This window comes from Misgurnus anguillicaudatus, chromosome 8 (assembly GCF_027580225.2).
Source record: "Misgurnus anguillicaudatus chromosome 8, ASM2758022v2, whole genome shotgun sequence".
Classification (NCBI taxonomy): Eukaryota; Metazoa; Chordata; class Actinopteri; order Cypriniformes; family Cobitidae; genus Misgurnus; species Misgurnus anguillicaudatus.
The window spans coordinates 7,468,598-7,492,722 of record NC_073344.2 but is presented as its reverse complement, the minus strand read 5'-3'; the positions used below and the strand labels follow the sequence as shown (position 1 = coordinate 7,492,722).

The 24,125-nt window shown below is 38.0% G+C and overlaps 1 protein-coding gene across 1 annotated transcript in view; it reads left to right on the top strand.

The window, feature by feature from the left end:
* The first annotated feature begins 436 nt into the window (after positions 1–436).
* cachd1 (cache domain containing 1) overlaps positions 437–24,125 on the top strand; it is a 102,635-nt gene continuing 78,946 nt past the window's right edge. Inside the window, exon 1 of the mRNA XM_055213275.2 lies at positions 437–951. Coding sequence (XP_055069250.1) covers positions 703–951 — 249 coding nt within the window. The 5' untranslated portion in view covers positions 437–702. The remainder of the gene's footprint in view (positions 952–24,125) is intronic.

The following is a 24,125-nucleotide window of genomic DNA, read 5'->3' as shown; positions in this document are numbered from 1 at the left end:
TTTTCATGAAATGTCCTCTTTACTGCAGTAAAGCCACACTTATAAAGGAAATGGTTTATTTACATCTGAGGATGTTAAATAGTCCAGAGATTGTTTAAAATCTCTTTTAATAACTTTCAGTTTATAAAACTGAGGTGAAAATAATAAAGGATTCATTTTAAATGACATTTCAAGGAGACCTGTGGCCTCAACTGACTTCCAACTTATTTTAAATAAGACAAAATATGATAACCCAAATACAAATTGAGATAGCCTGCTTCTTAGTGTTTGATCATTTGTTATATTAAATATACAATTTTTTAAATATTATATATTTTTAAGCCTAGAAATTGTGAGACTTGAAATCCACTGCGCTGCAACACCGGCTCATGGAGCGAGAACCTGAAGGGAAGTCCGAAAAATACGAGTAGTAACTCCAAATCCAGTTTCTCAGGCGAATCCATGTCGATGTTTGGATGACGCGCCTCCTGCTTTTCACTCCTATTGTGATGCTCTTGCGCGCGCGCACACACACACTACTCAGCGCCAACAGCCAAAGAAACTAATGTTGCCCTGCTAACCAGCGACTGAGTTTTAAAAACTATGCCTTGATGCAACTTACCGAACCCGCTGGAAATCGGAAAGTTTGAGAAGTGAAAAGGGAAAGGAGAAGTAATCGCTGAAGTTTTCCTGTATTCGCGTGCAGGAGCGCATCGAGCCGTAATGGCGAGCCGCTCGCGGACAGGATCGCGGGGTTTACCTCGAATCTCGCTCGCGGCGTGGGACAGACACTACCGATCGTGCTGGAGTAACTTGAAGATTTCACAGTGGATCCTGTTTGTTTTGTTTGTCTTTCTTTGTGGTGGATTTTGTGAAGCAGACAGTGAGTTTTCCATCTTGGAGGAGGCTAAAGTTTTGGAAGAGCAGATGAAAAAGCTGTCTACACAGGAGCTGGGTGTTCTCACCATGCAGGTAATAAAACACACCTTTCTGAAACTTTAGCCTTTTGTTTTTATGCAGTTCTGTGAAGGATACCGTTTCAGTTGTGTTTGGTCTTGGTGTATTGATATTGAATAACTTTGGAAGTGAAAAAATCAAACTTGGTAAGGTTTAAATGACTGTTGCAGATCTGTTACGAGCTCTGCGTATTCATATGATATAGTATCGCGTTTTGGTTTAGTTACCCTTTGCTTTGCGTGATAGTTGTTTTACCTTATGATAGAAAATATAAAGGCCGATGTTTTAGAAGTTATTCAGACTTTAAAAACATTGTTGACATTATGATAATGTCTTCACAATTGTAGGTTATTGATGTCTCTGCGTCATGCTTTAAATGCTTTGTATGATCACCTGAATGCAAAGATTTAAAGTCTTTGAAACACTTTAGACCTGACCTATTTTACTTCCTCTTTGTTCATTTCTTTCTCAGAAATATCTGCAATGCTTCATTGGTTCATTCAGTTATACTATTAATCGTTTAACTGGTAGGAGGTTAGTAAATACTCTTAGATGTAAAGTTAAATGATAGAATTATGAATGCAATTACACACACCAAATATCCTTTACATTTGCAGCCTTTTATTTTATAGTGCTTTGTGTTGTGCATTTGTCATTTATTTATTAGCAAATAAATGTTATTTATAAATGTTCGACAACGTTTTACTTTTAAGACGGGTCATTAATGTTGTTCAGTGAAATGGAGCACTATTACGTAATTTATTTACCCTGCAGTGTGTGTGAAATTCACGCAAATTTCGCAGTTAATTACTTACGTGATCCAATTTTTTTAAGACAATAGAAAAATCAAGCTCTGAAATAATGTGTGTGTGTGTGTGTGTGTGTGTGTGTGTGTAATGTATGGTGTAATTTCGCAACAAATTGCTTATTTTGCTGTGTTATGTGTTGGTGGAAAAGCGCGCACTTCAGAGGGAGCGCGCACAGAGGTGGTCAGTAGGGGGGCAACCCAAATGGCCTTTCATCTGTGCCACACTATACAAGCTCCCCCTTTCTTCATCACACTCAGATGTTAATAATCTACCACACACACACACACACACACACACACACACACACACACACACACACACACACACACACACACACACACACACACACACACACACACACACACACACACTTCGTCCCCCCTGCCTGCTGCATGTGGACTTATAATTGGTTGTAAATCCAACAAATGAGTTATACAGCCACATTCGTGCATTGGCAGAATCCACAGAATATCTGTTGATGGGATCGATTTTCCTTCTCTTAAATTGAACTGTGTATTTATTTAGAGTCTTTTCCCACAAAACGGGACTGTCTGCTTCCAGTTTAAATATTCCTACGCCCATAAAAACATATCTGACCTCATATGTCGACAAACCCTTTTTACACCTGCATCCTAGCTTTGATTCAGGCCAGTATAAGTGTTATATGAGGCCCAGTGTTTATTAGAGCTGTGTTTGTGTTGATGTGATGGCTTAAGGCTAAAGCTGAATTTCAGGTTAATTTACACAAAATTGCATAAGCATTTTATGATTGTGCTTTTATGAATCCAGAAAATAACTAAATATTAAATAAACTTTTTTATTTTAATTTTAGTTTTTTGTAAGTCTGTCTTTAAGGCAAAGAGAATATTGCAGTTTTTCCACCAATGATAGCTTTTAAATCCGGTTTCATCTCAAAAATACCCAGTACCACCTGTTAAAAATCATCAGCCATGAGTGTTTTAAATAAAGTTTCAGCATTAGTATATTTACTTTTTTTATTGGAAATATAACTCCGCAGACATGACTGAACTCTCTCTGTTTCTGTATCAAGCTGATGGCTGTGGTTTAAGTTAGGGGCTATTTGAGCTGAGGCCTCCTAATTGAATAATGATGCTAATTCCAAAAACATGTGTAAAAAGTAATGGATACTGGATTGATTATGCAGCATCGGTTAGGATCTGCTGGTGCTTTTTACATCTGTTTTTTTCACCACCCTCCCACGAAAATGAACTTCATCAGTAACAAATATTTATTAGCTCTTGTGACGTATGATTGTGGTAAAAAAATAGACGAAGGTCAGAGAAATTCTGCTTTTTTGACTTACACCTGAAAGTCAAATCTGAAGTACTATTGGATTCATAATATTCCTATTATTTAATATACACATTTATATTGCTCTGGCCAAAAGTTTTGAGAATGATATTAAGAATATTAATTTTCACAAAGTTTTTTTAGATGTATTTGTCAGATGTTACTATGGTATACTGAAGTATAATAACAAGCATTTCATAAGTGTCAAAGGTATGGATGTGACGAGAAATGCCCATATACACTTATAATATCTGGCCAATAACTATTCTGAATCGCACATGCAATATTATGCACAGCTATTTCATGCATTACGGCTTTTGATCAGTAAGTGCTTATTGATTTAAAATCAGTGTTAGTTTATAACATGCATCATTATACATATTCTTTATTATCATGAATATACCTAAAGAACAGCAATATAAATATATGCCTAAGCCTTTTTCTTGAGCTGCGTGTGTAATGGTTCTTCTTCTGCGGCCCATATTGAGTTTCTGCACGAGAGCGCCCTCTGGCTTTTGATGTAGTGACATTTTACCGTAATTCATTGAGAAGCATAGCATGCATCATTGGCTGATTTATCGGTCTACGCCTAGTAAAAGGCTTTAATTGACAACTACTTTAAGTTTATGCAAAGAGTCAATATTTGCATTGTTGACCCTTCTTTTTCAAGACCTCTGCACATGTCATGCTGTCAATAATCTTCTGGGGCACATCTTGACCGATGGCAGTCCATTATTGCATAATCAATGCTAGCACTTTGTCAGATCTCCTCTAAGAGCAACTTCTCCCAACCATCTAAAAACAGTTTGATGATGATCAGTGCCTTTTCCATCATTATGGGGCACCTTGCCATAAAGGCAAATGTAAAATCTAAGTGGCTCGGAGAACAAAACATCGAAATCGTGCCTCCCCAGAGCTGCCATTAAGTTCCCTGGATTGTGCGTAATTGGTTAACTTTGAATTTGGGTGCAAATTATGATGATAACTCGAGCTTAGCACTTGCAAGAAAGTGCTGAACTCAAATTATACGTCTTTATAAAAGTTTCTGTGGTGGTTTTAAGGCACGCTGATGGTATCAGATAAACCCCATTCTAGGGCTGCACGATTTGGGTAATTTTTCCCATTGCGTTTTTGATGCTAATATTGCGATGTGCGATTGCGGTTATACTAAATGGTATCATGTTTAAACTTGATGGGTTTTATGGAAAATCCACACACAGTTTAGCTAAAATGTGTATTTGTAAAACTAGAAATTTTTCGTATTGCCACGTGATGTAGCAACTGCTCAGTGTCAGTAATCCTAAATCCAAAATACCGCCATACAACAGACATAGTTTTTTTTTAGCTACCAGATCACTGTCAACCTCCTCTGCATCCATCTTCGCTCTGGTATAAGTAACGACGCACACCACACACATGCATGCCACACGTGCACTGCCTTTTTTATTCGTTTTTCTTTCTTTTTTTAAACAGCAAGGAAAATCATCAAACTGTTATCAGAAAGTTTGTGTTAACAAGTCCACACATTTATTTATTTAATATAATTGCAACATTTTGCTGTCATATAATCGCACAGGCTGACATCGCGATTGCGATGCGATTAATTGTGAAGCACTACCCCATTCACACAGCACTTTGGCCTCTGTAAAATTTCTGTAAAATTGGCAGAGAGACTTTTGCCAATTAACATTGCCGCAACATACACGGAAAGCATTTTATGTAATCAAGTAAGCAAATTATGGTTCTTCTCTTTGACATAGGGATTTAAGCGCAAATGAACATTCACTTCGAGAAATGTTGGCAAACTTGACAGAAGCAGAGATTAGATTATATTGTCATAAACTAAATGCACATGCATGGTTTCTCGAGAGAAAAATCACGGATAATTAGTTAAATAATTCGCTGGAAAATGCGTCATGTGTCTTTATGGGATTTTTACGGGTTGTGTGTGAATGCACGCACAGATTCAAGAAAATCGTTGACAGTGTGAATGAACGCATTTTCAGTGTATTTTCCGTGTATTTTCCGTAATCTCTGTTGAAAGACTAATGGAAATACAATGTTTTTAAATGATAACTGCAGTTAGATAACTATAGGCTATTTGTATAGGTTGCCTTGCCCCCATGTCATGTGGAAGTCCACAATATTAATTGCAAAACGTCCCATGGAGCTGCATGACACTTAACCCTGTTGCATTAGTACTGAATGAAGTTAAGGTCATAATATTTACAAGTTAATTCAGACGTTTTACATCAAACAATAGAGGATTTTGCAGGAAAGCTGTTGAATGCCTAGAATTAAGTTCACCAAACACGAAACACATGTGGCGTGTATGTGTTTTGGCCCAATATTACACTATGTCTTTGAACCCACAAAAAAAATGTATAATCTTATAATGCCAGTTTCTTAAAGTCTTAAGCGGTTGGCACAACAGCATTGTTCCGCTAGCAACAATTACCTCACAGTCCATGAGTTTTATGCCGAAAGCAATTCCTGTTCCCTGTCCAGTCCTTTGATTTTAATAAGTGACTACGAGAGCAGAAGAGTCCTTTTTGGGTATCTCTCTACACCTAGTTTCTCATATATTTTCTGCTTTGTTTTATTTCATTGTCACTGTTCTTTTGTCCCCTCACTGGATTTTAAGTATGCCCCCTTCCTGTTGGGATACCAGGCTCGGTTTAACAATCCAAAGGGAATGTTCTTTGCCGTCTAATGCAGCAAAACATTTGTACGCTTTGGTTGGGCTTTCTGCGAAGAAAATGCCACCCCGATGGTCCTCTCGCTGTGTATCACCATGGTAAAGTAAACCACAGCGAAGCCATTGTGCCGTATTTTTTAATTCACGTGAAACTTCGCCGAGCGGGCTTCTCATTGCACGGCTGCGATGCGCTTGTTATTGAACGACCTAGTTAGAAAGTCTGCCGCGCAGAAGCTTTTGAGAGGAGGTCTTTCATTCACAATCTCCCAGAGGCAATTCCCCCACCCTTTTCACTTGGAGAAGAGCCTGCTTTCTGTAGTGCCTTTTATTAACCAGGAGCTGTAATTAACCGGCCTTATTTAATCAGTTTGGGCTCTTGCTCTCACACACGTTGGAAAGAAAAGAAGCTTCATGGGATCTTGCCTTTGTGCCGCACTCAAAAGGTTCATTCACTACGTTCCTGCAGGGTCAACCTGGGATGGGACACAGGGCCTTATCACAGGGTCTTCAATGGGGAGGTCTTCACACACCCTACCCTATCCCAAGGGGGATGGGAATGAGAGTCTAGAGGCCCCACAGCGCTCTTTAAAAGTGTGTCTGTGTTGGTGTTTGCTGGAAGACTGTGTGGTGTGGCTTGAAGCTTGTTCCGTCCTCGCCTTTGGTTTTTAGGATTGCAATGGCCCTCCCCCTCTTTCCTCACATAGCCAGGCCCCACATTCATGGTGAGAGTTGACTACGTTTGGACCAGACTGTTTTTCCACTTTTTTTTTAAACTGACGACCCTCTCTCATGGACGTGGGATTTGTTTGTGTTAAATGTGTACAATGAGCAACAGAAACTTATTGGATTGAAGAGCCCAATGCCATTTAAGGATCAGGCTTATGATCACGCAATGCAATATTTAATCAGTTTAAAAGCATAATGACCCAAAAAAAAAAAATGTATTTATTTACATAATTTTCTCAACACATTCTTACCATTTCCAACCAGATATCAGGCCTATAAATTCGGATTCCGTTTTGCCATTTAGGGGTCTTTTAATTGGAACCTTAAGAATTGTTGTGTTGCCGCTAGTGTTGAGCGACTTTCTCCATAATTAGATTATCAGTAAGATCGCAAATCGTCAGTCTGTATCGTGGGGTGGGGCAATGTTTTTCTTATTTATTTGATTACTTTTTACTCCTTCATCTATGACAAGCCACTGAATTAAACGCTCGCGCAAGGAAAAGCCCACAAGTTCTTTTACGCTAGGAAAAGCACGCAATGCAAGTTGGTGTCGCAAGTGCAGGTTATGCAAGAATGTTAATGTGAAACCATAATGATAATAATAATATCATAATAATCAGGGCTCCAGACTAACTTTTTTTATCATAGGCCCCCAACTGAAAAGACTGAAAAATTTAGCGGCACACACCGTAAATCAACATGCTAACCAAATAATCACATTTCTATAAATTTCAACTGTATTACTAATAAATACTGTGATGATAGATGCAGAAAGTACAATGTGCTGTTTCAAATTCAGTTTCACATCACAAAAAAAAGGTCAAATTTACTGGTCGCACATGTGGGACTGGATGCAAAATTCAGTGGCACACTCTCAAATTTTGGTGGCAAAATGCCACCATTTGGTGGCAGTCTGGAGCCCTGATAATAATTGGACATAAACAAAAACATAAATGGACAAACAAGCTATCTATCTATCGTCATGAAGGCCATTGCTATCTGTATGTCTATCTTTGATTGACGATAGTATCGTTTATCGGCACAACCCTAAATGTAGCTCACAGATTCTTTAAATAAAGCTTTGATATTTTTTTAATAAAGCTTTTAAAATTTGAATTTTGCGGTTTTTGCACAAACTTATGGAAGTCATAACTATTATACAAGATGCATAATTTGTATGAATTTGTAGGACCTTATTTGAATGTTTTAGTGCGAATTGCTTCGCATTAGGGTTCAATGACAAGCTAAGCAATATCGCATAACCATGGACAAATTGCCTGGGATAATGAATGTGATATTGCCTAGATTGTCACTGAACTACGTTTGTGTGGTAAATGCAGCTCTTTTTGAAAGCAGGTGATAGCGATTTACTACTAAGCACAGAACCGGCTTTACCGAGGAGATGCGCATGATAATCCCATGCGATATTGCCCGGCCATAGTGATCATACCTTTTATTCATACATTTTCATACTTTTTTCATAAATTCATACACAGTAGCCACCTGTTAGATCATGTTGGCTGTTTATGTATCCCTGGAATAGCTTTATTTGCACTATAGATTGTTACATGCACATAGTGCTGGGCCTGGGCGATAATTCGATAACGGCAATTTTACCGATATAAATTTCCGCAATGCGGATAACGCGGACGGAATCCGAATGCGCGGAAACATTTTCCATTTGTGTAATGTTGGACGCACAAACAGGGTTCATCAAAGCACAAAACACAGCAGACAAAATAGATACAGTATACTGTACTTTCTTTCAGCGTCGCCTTGCGCATCCGCACAGCTTTAAAAGTATATTTACAGGACATTCACAAATTCTGGAAACTGAGGAAAATCAACGGATCCACCACTGCAGTGAATATACTGTATGAGTGTGCGCTCCCACAGCGACGTGACGCTCTTGACATCGATTTATCAGCATAGCTCGTATATGTATAACACACATAACTAAGTATTTTTTTTGTTTAAGTGAACATGAACAGCTGGATGTTACTCAGTATATTGAAACTTAAAGCAGTCTGTATTGGGTCTTACAGTGACAGTAGCCTGCTGCTTCTGTGTCAGAAATGTGTTGATTTCATAAAAAATATATTTACATTTAATACAGATGCCTGAACATTAAAACAAGATTTTAGTATGTATTTGTCATGTTCTGAATAAGAAGTAGTTTAAAACCATTATTAACTGTCTGGTTTTTATAGTTTTCATTTAGGAGAAAAAATCTGCCTTTAAATTTGACAAGAATAAAGATTTGTTATTTATCATGATAATTATAGATATCGACTGATATGGAAAACATTTTCTTGATTGTTTTGACCATATCGCCCAGCCCTACATGCACATATATTGTTATATTCCCAAACGGCCTCAGTTACCAGAGCTGCATGCATTTACAAAGAAATGAGCTATATTACTTGACATTGAACAGGAATTTTTCAGCATGCCAGGAGAGGAAGGAGAAGGAGCAGGAGCTGAGGACACTGTCTTTTACTGTGAACAAATAAAAGACTCATGATCCGCAGTGCTCACGTATAGCAGTATAGCAGACTGTCTGGTCTGAGCTCATTCAACTCTACTGCGTTTCTAAAATAGAGAACATAACCAGGCCTTGTTTTATTAGTTCCAGGGACTGTTTTCCATGGAAGTAACTTCAACATATACATGGAAAACTGCTGCATATGGGAAAAAGTTTTGCAGAACAGTCTTTCGCCGTCACAGAGAAAAGAGCACAGATAGTAGATGAATGATAAGATGAAGGAAGACAGGATAAAGAGAAGCCTCTGTGATTAGCAGATCACTCCCTGATTTAAAGATTAAAGAGGGTCTGTAAATGCAGAGCACAGTAGTTTGCATCCCATCCAAGTGCCTTTATCTGATAACCTTTGTGATAGGGTGGGTAGAAAGTCTTTTTTGCTTTTTGGGGCACAGGGTGTGCCAGGGTTCCCACAGGTTCTTGAAAGTTTGTGAATCGGGGGTGAAAAATTCAAGCCCCTGGGAAGTTTTTAAAAGTGTACATACATAGATACAGGTCATTGAAAGTGCTTAAATCTATTTTATGCAAGAAGTTTTCTGGAAAAAATCCATATTATTTCCTGTATAGTGTAGGATAATATCATAAAATTCTATACTTTTTTCATGCACACGTGCTAAACTGTTCGCTTTAAATGCTTATGTATTCTGTATGTAAATGTTGATGCAAAATGCTTTTTTGCATAGTTGTGTTTGACACATGAAAACGTCTCGGTTACATATGTAACTGTTATTCCCTGAGAAGGGAAAGAGACGCTGCGTCTCCCTTGCCATACTTCTTGCGTCCCTGTAACACCGTCTTTAGCAATATTTCAGATAGCAATATACTTCCTGACTCCCGCGTCACCCTATCTTTGTCGTTAAGCCTCAACATTGGTTAAATTTGATATACACATTCAGACGCACTTAACCTTGGAGGCGTCCCCAAAGTGGCACCGCAGTGACGCAGCGCGAGTTCCCTCGAAAGGGAACTGTAACAATGTATCTTAAAAGGTAACACGATATAACCTTGCTCTCACTTGAAATGTGTCCCCACATTTAGTCCTTGAATTTGAGGGTATATTGGACCTGGAAAGTCCTTGAAAGGTCCTTGAATTTGAAGTTAACTAAAGTGTGGGAACCCTGTTGTCAACACCGGAGGGACTGTATGCAACTACGGCAAATTTATTAGCCTGTACTATGTAAATGGTAATGTTCAGATTTGCAGTACTATTGCATTTTGATATACCATGGTAATAAATGATTACCATATAACATATGGTATTTAATTAAAAACGATATAATTTACTCAGATCGTCAAAATATTAAAGATTGGCTCCCTCTCACCACCCAAGATGAAACGGGAAATGACCTCAGATAATGTCTGAACTCTTGACACAATCTCTCTCTCTCAGCTTGTACTTTGAAAGATAAAAAGAACCTTGACTCAGAGGCCACTAATTGGCCAACAAAAAGAGAGCCTTCCCGCTTTGAATGTGTGACAGGGGGGAAAAGAAAAGCTACTGGAGCAACAAACAGCAGCTGTGTTTTGCTATGAGTCGCATTTCGAGACGGGCTGCTGTTCGCCAAGGACGTTATTTTATCTGCACAGACCGACTGGTAACGCAACACCTGCGTTAGCACGGCAGATGAACTCAGGTGCGAGAGCACATTTCCCTTTTCTGATATGTAAACATGACAGGACATCAAAAAGAATTTTTATTGGCGATGATGGCGCAGTTGCTGCCCAATGTTTACAATGTGGGCTTTGTTAATGTGTGGGTGTGCAAAGACTATTTACGGTTATTTTATTTACGGTTATTTTTAAAGTAATTCATACGACTATTTATTCATGTTCCCAGGGGACTCAATAGAGATGTTGAGCAGTGTGGTGGTCTCATATTAACTTGCCCTGTCTTGTAATTGCTTTAGCAGTTCGGAAAAATTTACTGTTTGATTTATAAGGTGCTTGAGCATCTGAGAGAGAGGAGTAGGGGAAGAAGCGTGGAGATTTGTGGGCGTGAAAGAGAATATGTTTGTGCTCAATGTATGTCTGTGCACTTTTCAAAAAGTGCCGGCAGCGGTCTGCTTGGCACTCGCGCTAGTGTTTGTGCTTGTGTGTGAACTGGTTCGGTGCCAGGGTCTTTTTAATAAAAATCATGGGGACAGCGCTTTGGGCCTCTGGTGTCTGTTGAAAGGAAGCCTGTCTGTGTAATGAACAGCTTGCAGCAGTGCACTGTGGGAATGCAGGTGGCTGGGGACACTCATAATAATGTGCACGTTCAACCAATTGAAATGCTTGATGTGTATGTCATTCAGAGGTTTTACACTTGCTGTGCAGTTATGTAGCTTACTGTTGTGTATTAGACTTTAACTTAGCAGGTAGAGGTTTGATATGTTTTGCCTGATTTGTTTTTTTAATAACGGAGTTTACATTACAGCCTGATTCTCTACTATAGTATTAGTTTGTAACTGAATTAGAATGCAAGTAAATACATTTTATGTCTGGTATAGAAAAGAACTTACCGTTTGAAAAATGGTCAAAAATAGTTTATTTTTAATGATTTATTTCAATCTAATCAGATGACAATCATGTTCTTGATCTCAAAAAATAAATAGCCAACTAAAGCCCTGGGTATTGTCTGTTTTTACATGTATATATGTAAGTATGCGCATATACTTCTAGCTTAATTATGGCCCTAGGAAATCAGATTTTTTTTCCCTTTTACTTATTCTTCAATTCCGTGTTTTTATTTTTCTGGATTCCGGTTTTAATGGTTAAATAAAATTTCAGTAATCAAAAAGCATATCTTATTAACAAAAAACAAACAAATTTGAATTTAACAACAATTTATTGAATGTTTTGTTTAAAATCAAATATAGACCGATGTATTTTAGCTATCAGTACAACAATGCTACTGACAAGCAACCAAATTATTTTTTCTTTTAATTATAAGACTATACTCATCTTGTTTACTTTTCAGGTATCTTATTAAATGTAATATATTAGTTATGAAATTGTCTGTCTTTCATACATACAAATGATGCTTCAGTCCTCATTGTATGAATTAAATGTGCAGCTGCAAAAGTTGTTCAGTGTAATAATTCTGAACGTTTCTGCCACAGAAAGCAGCAGGCTCCTGTCACTTTAAGACCCAAGACTATACTGATAAACATCCAGCTGTTTATGTTCACTTAAACAAGAAAGCAAACTTAGTTAAGTGATCATGTGCGTGTTGACTGCCGGTACCAAAGCTCCTGTTTGCGCTTCATGAGCCCTCATAACATTAACCAGCTTTACACGTTGGTAAATAGATGTCAAGAGTCTGCTGTCTTTGAACCTGCTTGCGCTCTGGCAACACAATGTTTGCAATGTATGACGAGAAACAGACATACCATTCTTTACATCCAACATTAGACAAAAGCAAAATGTTTCTGTGCATTTCTGTCATTTTATTTGGCGATTAATACGTTATAATGGGTTTTCAAAATTACTAAATCCAAAATTTGCTAAATTCCGTGACATTCCGCGTTGTTCAGTAAATTCTATTTTTATGCTTGAATTTCGTAATTTCGTCTTTGTTTTCTGCGTTGCGGAAATCATAGGGTCCTACTTAATAGTGACTTTTGCAATATGATTGAAACATTGGCACTTATTTGTTGATTGTTATATTATAGATATGATAGAATTGCGTATCTACAAGTCTAGCAATTAGGGCTGCACGATTAATCGAAAAAGAATCACGATCTCGATTCATACATATTTGCGATCTTCATTTTAAATGGCGGCGATTCACTTGCATATACAGTATTTTTCCTGTATTCAGATTCTGCGTTCACGTGTTCACGTATTTCCATTACAATCCAAGAATATCAGTCAAACTTGCTAACACACACTCATACAGGGTAAAACCAAACCCTATTCATTCACCAATCAGACCCGATCGTTTCTTTCTCATTTGCGGCGTTCCGCTGTCACTCGCGTGACGTATAACAAGGCGGCAGACCTAAACACAGTCAGAGCGGCAATTTTCTTGGTGGCGACAGAGAAAGTGAAGATGCAACAACATTGGTCCCAAAGGAAGGCAAGGAAATTATTTACCTCCGGACGTTTCTAAATCGGAAGGCTGCAACCTCCGGAGGTCGCATATGCAGGCTGTATACGTCATCAAGCCTGGTTCATTTGAGTTAACGGAGCATTACATTCGCAAGTCATAAACATACTTCAACAATTTATTATTAACTAAAAATATTAGTAATCTTTATAACGTTAATTGTTAATATTCTGAAATTAGACAGTCTTTATGATGCGCATTTTAGAAATGCGACCTCCAGAGAGGCTGCAGCCTTCAGATTGAGAAACGGCCTCTGTGTCACCGCCACAAGTTCCCCATTAGAAAGGGTTTTTAGCATGAGGGGAACATTGTTTCATGTCTGCGTTTCTCTCTGATGCGTTAAAATGTTGATCGTTTAGTCTTTTAAAGGTTTAACGTTAGTGTTTTTAAAGTATAGTACACTCTTAGAAAGGATGTGCTAATTTTTTACACATCATTGTGCAGTAAGTTTTTAACACATTATGTGTAATTATAACACATGATGTGTCATTTTGTGTTGATTTTGTGTTCAAGTATAACACGTGTTGTGTTAAAAGTAACACAAAATGTGTTGTTTCAATAATAACACAGAGATGGGTGGATTTCAGGACGACGCAGTTAGTGTGTTGTCCCAGAATCAACACTAATGTGTTGTTTTTAACACATTCGTTCTAAGAGTGTACAAAAAGCACAGGTGTAATTTAAATGCTAACAAATTATAAATTACTCTAAATTTTAAGGCGTCTAAAATAAGAAAAAGAGACTTTTAAGAGACGTTATTATAACTGAAAGTCCTGTAGCACATTTTTCTAAGTTAAGTGCATAATAAATGTTTTTGTAAAAAAAAAAGAGAATCGGGATCTCAATTCCCATGGAGAAAAATTGCGATTCACATTTTAGCTTGAATCGTGCAGCCCTATTAGCAATACAATTTTGAAGTAATTCAGTGCAGGTTATAAAGACTAAAGGGCGATTTATAGTCGTGTGTAGGTCCTACGGCGTAGCTACGGCGTAGGCTATCCGTAGCCTGTGCGTAGCTCTGCGTAGCCTGACGCACACCTCACAAAATTTCTAACAGCGTGTCGGCTCTACGCGGACCGTAAGCGCTGTGATTGGTCCACCAGAACCCCTCCCGTCAGGTAAAAAACTGCGTCATAGGTATTTCCGTTTGAGACGGTGAAAACAAAGATGAGCCAAGTTGAGGAGTGATTTAACTCAAACTGAAACATAAGTCGCTGTTTATTTACTTCCATCATTGCTGGTCTTCTCAAATTATACACAACAAGTTGCTATTTCTTCTTCGTTTGTGGGTTTACTTGCTTAGCTTCTTCTTTTGTAACGACTTCTGCTGCTACTGTGGTTACACGCGTGATTACTGCCAACCAGCGGTTTCGCGTGTGTTTGCACGTCGACGCGGACGGCGACGCACAAGTATAAACGAAATCGACGCGGAACCTACACCGTCGCTGCTACGCCGTAGGACCTACGCACGACTATAAATCGCCCTTAACTAATGCTGTGTTTTTGTAGAGCACTCTTTACAAATATTCTACATTATCATAAGGATTTTTATACTTTTGACTATTGCTGTCTTTTCTCACCGTCTCTTTTTTAATTATTTGTTCCAGGCACAAAATCCATTTTCCCGCTATTTCTCTGCCCATTTAGAAATATATGTCACCAACACATTTTCTGTGTCTCATGTTCATACCTCAATCATTAAAACTCTTGAATCCAGCAAGTTTTAAAATATTATTCTGCACTTTCCATAACAGATGATGGTCTCTATCAGTCTCTCTTTCTCACACGCTGGCACAGCTGGAGATGTTTGTTTATTTGCAGGATGTGCCATTAGCGCTGGCGCTTAACAAAAATGATTGTTGTTTGATAAGAGATACACCAATAAAAAACATTTCCGCCAATTATTCCGATTAATATCAGCAAATACTGATAGTTTGGTGATTATTAACTTAAATGAATTAAATTCTTAAGATAACAGTTTCTGAATGTTATTCTTTCATATAATGACAATTAATATTGTGATTTTTCTTTACATTTTCTATACACAGAGCTCAAATTCATTGCATTTCTTGCAGTGTTTTCCACAGGATTTTGAGAGACTGTGGCGTAATGACTTGACACGCCGATTAGCATATATGTGACGTCATTGCGTCGTGTTTTACTTTTTGATCTGTCACATTATCTTGCATTTTAACACAACTAAGTAGTTATACGAGCAAGTTTGGTGGTACAAAATCAAACGTAGCACTTTTCTAAGAGGATTTAAAAGAGGAACTATATTTTATGGCGTAATAGCACTTTTGGGAATACTTTGACTCGCCTGAAAAGTCCGCTCCCCTTCTCACTCTCATAATGGGAGAGGGAGGGTGTTACTGCGCCGAGTCGAAGTGCTCCCAGGGGTGCTATTGCGCCATAGAGTGTGGTTCCTCTTTTAAATCCACTTGGAGGGGGGCTGCGTTTTGTTTTGTACCACCAAACTTGCTCGTATGGCTACTCGTCTTGAGTGGGAGGAACGTTGATGTGTTTGGTCACTTCTAGCTTTGTCTCTGGGTGGTGCCATTGAATGAATGGGGCTGGGCTGGGTGCTGTCGAGGCGTCGCGGCGCGCTCCGGCGCTTGCGTGCACGCGCACGGATGGTGGAGGGATGTATCGGCGGTTCTTGGTTGGGGTAATAACATATTTTAATGCAGCTTTAAGGCAGACCTACAATCCAATCAGAGCCAGTTATGCTGCTGTATTTACGACAGTGGTAATGAACAATTACGCTTCTAACCTGTAGGGGGAGCAAAGAGCAATAAGTCTTTAGTGTTGCTTTAACAAAACAATGATGTGGTAGGCTACAACAAAACACGCACATAAGTCATATAACAGGGGTCTTCAACTACTTTTCTTCGGGGGCCAGATTTTAAAATTGTAAGTATGACGCGGGCCAAACTTTTACCCCTATTTTTACTTTTGATATATTTTTTACTTTTACCATATATGTGTGTGTGTTGTTGTCATTTTTGTTACTTTTGTTGTAGTATATTTGAAAAAAACATATTAAAAACATGCATTTAAAAAAAATTGTAATTAAAAGCCTTTTAATTACTGAAAACTCATATTTTCTTTATTAATATTTAAAAACAATTGCAGTTTAACATGTAAGAGCCAAATGTTAATAGTAAAAGTTTAAAAGATGTTTAAAACATATTTTGTTTATAACTGTTTACTTTCATTAATTGTTACATGTCAAGTATTCACAACATATAGCCAGTCTTTTCCTAATGACTAAAATTGCACTACATGTTTTCTTTTTTAATATTTTATAGATACATAGGTTAAACAGCCTTTCCATTGTACATTACATACAGATATAAATGTCGGAAGTTCGCCCCCTAGTGGCAGTCGTAACGAAAGTGTAGTTTAATCGTAAATCTGTCATGGGAGAGAACCTTTAATCTACGAATATATGTATAGTTAATAATTTACTTACCAGTAATTAAAGTATTTAAGTGTTACTGATAAAGTAAAACAAAAAATAATTAATAATTTTAACTTTGCACACAGTTTTGATTGGAACACACTGAAATACATCACTTCCGGTTGTCGCGTCACATGCGTGTAGTCGCATAACGTTATTTTCTTGAATGCATCCAAAGCTCGAATTGGATCAGATTATTACGCACCCGCAGATGGTTGGCACCCCACACAGCCCCTTTCTGTGTTGTCTTCTACAGTGGTAAGGTAAAAGTAACCACGCTGAATTTAAATCAGACTATGGTCGTTTCTCAATAAGGCTGCAGCCTCCGGAGGTCGCATTTTGCATACGTCATTAAGTCTAATTTCAGAATTTAACAATTATAAAGTTGACTATTATTCTTAGTTAATCGTAAATTGTTGTAATATGCTTATGATTTGTGAATGTAATGCTCAGTTAACTTAAACTTGATGACGAATGAAGTCTGCATATGCGACCTCCGGAGGCTGCAGCCTTCCGATTGAAAAACGGCCAAAGGTGACCGGCGGGCCGGATAAAGATGATTGGCGGGCCGCATTTGGCCCGCGGGCCGCCAGTTGACTAGCCCTGTCATATTACAATCATAATGTGCAAATTTAGATGGCCGGCATTGGCCAAAAATATAAAATAATATAATACATAAGTTAATATGTTGCATCATAAATATAAATTTTATGTGCAGTCTGGAGCCCTGATGTACAGTATGCATGTGTAAACAACATATTGCAGATTACCTGTCATCTTTTTTATCTTTTTAGGATCAAATCCCTTTGTATTGTAATTTTTTATGTGTAGTTTTTACCATGATGGTGTATCTGGAGTTATCTGCTGTTAGATTCAAGTTTATTTCTGTTACTTTTTGATTTGTTTGTTTTAGTGGGTAAATTTAATTTAACATAACCAGAATAAACCCTACTTTTGAATAAGGATTTGCCAAGTTATTTTAACCCTGGAGAACCCACGGGTCAAATTTGGCCAATGTTAATGAAAGAGTCCTTGGGTTCTTCAGGGTTAATCATATTCTTAGGATCTAAGTTTTGGTTGCTCACGGAGGATTAAGTGAGTTTGTTTGTTTGCATTGTCTTCACAAAGCATTACGGAGAGTGCCAAACCTAAGTGCCGTATTCCTGTATTACCGGGATCCAAGAAAAAAGGCAAAGTTGTGTTATTTTTTCAAATTTGAATTAACCTGGCAGCATTCTCAGTGGAAATGTCATAATTTCGAGAGCAGCTGCAAAGGAATGTAAACAGTGATTTGACAGCAAATATATCTTCGGTTGCCTGAGGTGTTTACTGTCTTCACTACGTGTCCTATGTTTTTCTTCAGTGTGAGCTTACCAGCGTGCACAAATGCATGTTTGTGTAAGGTAAAGTGATCCATTAGTCCCAGGTGTTTTGAGGAGCTAAACTCTCTAGACCTGCAATCGCGTCACGATGTATAATCTGACAGTAACCGATGATTTCCTACTATTACTGATAACTACTGATAAAAATACATGCTTGCTTGCCTTATATATATATTTTGCTTGCTAGAATTTAAAGAGAAGACAAAGCTAGTATGGGTGTATTTTTCCACCTGTTTCCCACGAACGTGTGCATAAAAATCTGACTGAAACTGTACTATAATGGAAATAATTGCCTGTAATTGATGGTTTCGTAAAATGTTTCACACTACTTCCAGTTTCATCTTACCGGTCTAGTAAATGTATATGCTTACCCTCCTCTTACATTTTTTTTTAACAAACAGGTTTGGCTGATATAAATACAAAATATTTTAGAACCATTATTTCTGTGTAGTTTGGAAATGAATTTCTAAAATAATTTCACTAATTTTATTATTTAGTTATGTATAGTATTTGTTTAGGACCTGTTGTTTTGTGAGTGGCAAAATGATTTTGGGGAAACCTTGCTATCCCACTGTGGAAGTATAGTTTGACACCATATTATTATTATTATTATTAATTTTTTTTAGTTTTTACAGCCTTCACTTTGAATGATTTTTGAATATTGTTTGACAATATTTTACCCCAGATTTTGGTATACTATTTCCCACTTTCCCTTAATTATCTTGTACCAGTTATCATATTTTGAGCGGTAGTTTTTTATATACTTTATACACCCAACAGCAGCTGAGGCTTATACCTGAGGGTTTGCAGCATCAAACCTTCAGTCTAACAGAGTTTGGCAGGCTTGTGGATATCAGAGGACCCTCTTCCCCCATTCGTCTCTGTCCAGCTCACTGATGCCTGTCTGTAACCAAGCCCCTGTGTCCATCTGAGCGTGTTCACCACGCACCCTGAATTCACATCCGGCAGGCAGCCAACAGAGCCTTTGTCCTGTGGACTGAAGCAAGCAGTAGGATTCTGCTCTGTCTTACTGATCCGAGAATAGACCAGGAACTAACAAGAGATAAGCGCTGATCCCAGACTGGAATGATTCTCCCTTAACACTGGAATGTGGTTACTTTGGCTATATATGTGGTTGCAGTAAAATAAAGTTTCTAAACGTGACCCAGTCTGTGAAAAACCCAGCTAAAGTAATTTTTTGTGATTTACTGTTTTCTAACTTAAAGAAATCATCCTACATATGTGCAGATCATTATGTGAAAATATAACATCTTGACATCTTTAAAATTGAATGAAATTAAAGTGAAATCACTAGCTACGTTTACATGCAACCAAATAATCAGTTTGTATTGATGGCTTAGTTGTATTGAAAAGCCTTCATATAAACACCTTAATCAATATAATTGACAGGGTTCAAAATTAACTCTTTTATTTGGTAGCACTGGTCCTCCCAACTTTAAAGAGTTAGGAGCACCAGCAAAAATTTAGGCGCATCCATCCTAAAAATTAAAAGCACCACAACTACAATATATATGTTAATAGATTTATTTTATTAAAATACTAATTATTAAAACACCACCACCGGGCTTTACACATCCTATGGCCAGCATTTAAAATTTGGTCTTCTATTTTATTTTTTTATTTTTTTGCTGCATAGATTCATGCCCAAATGCTGTTGAAATAGTATAGCACTAACAATTACAGGTAAAGTGATTAAGATTACAATAGAAAATCTAGCAAACACGTAAAGCACTGATTAATTGCGACATTACAAAAGTGACCTTAATATAGAAGGCTAATATATATTGGTATTAATAAATGCATTAGCAGGATGCTATTACTACTGACGCTCATATTAGCCAATCTGCGGTCTTCATTAAACGTAAGTTAAACTTAATGGTGAAATTTGAGTAAAAATTTCAGTAATGTTTTTATTAAGGCATGTTTGTTAAAACTAGTTATATTTCCTAAATTAAAGGCCTAGTCCTGGCTTAAGCTAATCTCTGTCTGGGAAAAAACCCTAGATATTTTTGGGTTTACTTTTACAATACCATTATTTTTTTAATACGTTTTACAGAAATGACATATTGGCCTTGCCATGCAGTATTTTCCTGAACTTCCTCCTCTCTGATTCAGTCTTCACGGTAAAATATATAGTCAGAAATGTTAACATAGCTATATTTTCTCATGACTATAATTACCAACAACTATTTACATTCCTTGTGAGCCCCCAGTTCACCTTTTTAAAAATTATTTTCCCCAAACTTGTACTACTACAACTAGTAGTTGTTTTTGTGACTACAAATGTCAAAAAAATATTTTTTCCACCTTAGTGATGCAGTACAGAAGCCTATATCCATGTATGGGACCTTTAATGTTCCCCATGGGCTGTTTTGTTTTTGAGCACTTGAAGTCTTGCGATACACAGAGCACATTTGTACAGTAATTGTAGTTAGTGTTGGTCAAGGCTTGGGCAGTCTTTCTGTGAAAGATTCAACATTCTTCAGTGACAGCCCTACAAAGCCTTTCTTCTGAGCTACTGCTCCTCTGTCTGCTGGCCCTGTCATCCCTATATGAGGAGAGACTCTGGGTCACTGCCAGAGAAAGAAGCTAGGTTTGGTTAAACGATATTTCCCAGGAACAAGAGATAACTACATAGGGTTAGGAAGAATGTAATCTGTCTTAGAAAATAAAATATATTCAGAAACAGATGATCCACCTCAATTGGATGAATTGGTGTATGATCCTTCAAATTCATCTGTCCTGGTTATTGTGATTAATTTAATGTATTCATAGCTATTGTAAGAATATAAAACAGTTTGCTGGTTTATAAGGAGAGGCCTGTTTGCTTAAGATGGATGGTCCTGAAATGTTGATTTTAACAAGTTTGCAGACACAGTTGGATTGCTCTGTTCCCATAAACTCAAGCAGACCAGGAACGTTTGATCTGAATTAGGTATTTTTATGTGGAAAAGAGAGATTTGTCTTTCTGTCAAGGCACAAAACTTTTACTCATTGTTCCCCAATATTTTTCTTTTCCACTTTGCATTTTTTAGTTTCTCACTTGCTTAAAGGTGCAATGTGTAGATTTTAGGGACATCTAGCAGTGAGATTGTGAATTGCACCCAACGGCTCCGTCCACCGTTTACCAATATGCATAGGGAAGCTATGGTAGTCGCCACAGGACAAACATGTTGTTGTCTATGACAAAATACAAATACGCTTTGTAGAGCAGTTTGTCTGTTTAGGGCTACTGTTAGAAACATGGCGGCATAAAATGGCGATTTCCATGTAAGGGGACACGTGGTGTATGTAGAAAAAAACTGCTCAATCTATGGTATAAAACACATAACAGTTTATTATATATATTGCATTTATGTCAAAAGATCATTCTATAAGTTCCACACTATTATTTAGTCTTTCTCAGTTCAAATCGTAGAATGAAGTGGATCGCATGAGTGTTAATATAAATGCAGGCGCCAAATCTGTTTGCGTGTGTCTGACTGGGTATCATGCCAAGGTGTTAGCAGTGTTAAAGGAGAATGAGCACAGCAAAGCCTGACGCAGCCATTTGTGGCCGATGTGGGTTGAGGTGGTGGTTGGCACATTGGAAATTTACACCACCATGACTGCCAGGGTAGCCGGTGCACAGTCCAAGGATTGCAATGTAACCCATGTGTAGCATCATAATGAAAAACACTTGACAGAATTCCTTGTTGTTGGTATTTTGCCTACACCTGCCTATAATTGGAGAATGCTGTTTGCGCCAGTTGGAGGATTGATGGGCCGTTTAGTTTCTCGGTTTAAGTGCGCTAAACCCAGAATTACTTTGATCCTTCAATAAAGCAGTTTTATAAGTTGCTCAATGGTATTTCAGTTTAACAAGGCCAAGTTTTGAAGTTTATTTACACATTTAGTTAAGCAGAATTGGTGCTTTGCTCAAACCAACAATTTGTATAAATACCATTCCGATAGCAGTGCCGCCATTGTAGTACTTAAATAGTGAACTGTTTACTGTATAAATACCCTGAGGCATGAATATGGTAATCATTGATTACCATGGTATTCATAAAAATGCTATTACCATCATATTTGAAGAGTCAAATATGATGGTAATAGTGCTTCTGGTATGATTTATTTTTAATTAGCATTTTTTATCAGACTCTATTAAATTCTGCCTAAAAACAGTATTTGTGAATGGCCTGATTAAGTGGATTTGACGTGAAAGTATTTGATAACCTTGCGAGAGAAGTCGCAACACATTCATTATCAAAACTTTGACGGTTGTGGCGCATATCGCCTTTTGCCCTTGAACTGTTCATTTATTTCCCCACTGTCCCCTTTGGACCAACACTGATCTCCCATCTGCACAGCAAACTCCATCAGGACAGTGTTCTCCCACACACACCCTGCCAGGGTTGCAGGAAATGAAGCGCTGTCTCCATCTTCCCTCATAGATGGATAAACTTCAGGAATGTCAGGGTTGTGGACTTCAAGACCTTTTCCTTATTTTCCATTCTTCCCCCACCCCCTATCAGCTTTACAGAGACTTGTGAACTTAGGTTTGGAGCTCGCACTTCACCACTGACAAACACACCGTTGATCTCCCAAATTGTAACACCCCTCGAGAGAAAAAAGATAAGAGACGCAGAGTCTCTGTCATGTTTACCTCCATAGCTCTATTTATAGCTGAGAAGTCTAAAAGTCTCGCTCGTCTTTCTTTTTTCATGGTGCAAATAAAATTTTGTTTAACTACATTTAATACCTCTAAGAAGCTGTTTACACCTGGTATTAAGGGGTTGTTTACAACCGGTATTAAGATGGGTTTTCGTTGATCGGATCACAAGTAGACAAAAGAGACGCATCACGTTTACACCTGGAATTTAAATCCGTCTCTTTTGTGCCCTTTCGACCACTTCTGTCCTGATTACTTCGAGGGGGTGGTCTGTGGAGCCTGGGGGCGAGTCCCTCTGCTGTCATTTAAGCACAAGCAGGAGAAATTACAGTTTAAATGGACGCAAACTAATATTAAGTCATAGTTTGGGTCGGGTCAGCTTACTTTTGGGGGCTTTTCCACTGGGTACAGTACATAGTACCCAATACTTTTTGTAGTACCACCTCGGTTGGGGTTCCAAGCAAGCCGAGCTGATAACAAAACGTGATGCAAAAACACTGTAGATCACTGATTGGTCTGAGAGAATCGTCACTACGGGCGTCATCGCTATAATGTAAAAGATCAGCTTCACCTTCGTGCTAGCTTATGCTGTCTCAAGTAAACATCCACAGGTTGAGAATCAGGAACACCATAACAGTTTTTTCCAGACTTGCATTTTGTGGCGGCACATTCGCAATGGGCAGGTCCGCATATATGCTTAAATGAGGCTCAGCAGAGAGGTTCGACTGACGCTACAGTGTTTGTTCAGAAACTGTCATGTGAGACAGAGGTAGTGATAAACGCGATGTGCAAATATCTATTTGTGGTGGTTAATTTTAATTTTGTTGTGGACTGAGAAATAAATGAATGTATGGGACTGTATAGCATTCCACGACACTCTCACTTTTATGTCACATCAGTAAGCAGCGCAAATATAACGACACACCTATAATCCCTCCCACTTCAAAGTGTTACTAAACTCGATGGAAAAGCTAACCAAGCCAAAGTGAGGTGAGCTGACCTGACCTGACCTAAACCAAACCGTGGGGTACTATGCAATGGAAAATTGCCATAATAAGACAAGGTGCAAATTCTGATTTATATTAGAGGCTGTTTACACTTGGCATTAAAATGCGTTTTTGTCGATCCGATCACAAGTGGACAACGTTAATGCCAGGTATAAACAGTGTTCAAAATGTTTTGAGCTCGTCCACTTTCAACCACATTCAGTAGTCGAAAACCCTTTCGATCTAATTGCTTTTGTTCGCACATGTGGTTGAATGTGTTCAAACAGCCACATGAGACCGCCTTCTCTCTGCCCATTTATCTAATCTGAGGTACTGAACACAATTTAAGTTATACGTCTTTTCTGACGCGAAAACACGGTGTACAGCGTTATTTTTAGCCTTTCATTGTTAAAACTAAAGCGGCTGATCTCCGCAGTTTCATTTTGCAAGCGTGTGAAGGTTGCGCGATCTTATTTTACCAATTGCGCTGAAAATTTTGAGAAAGCT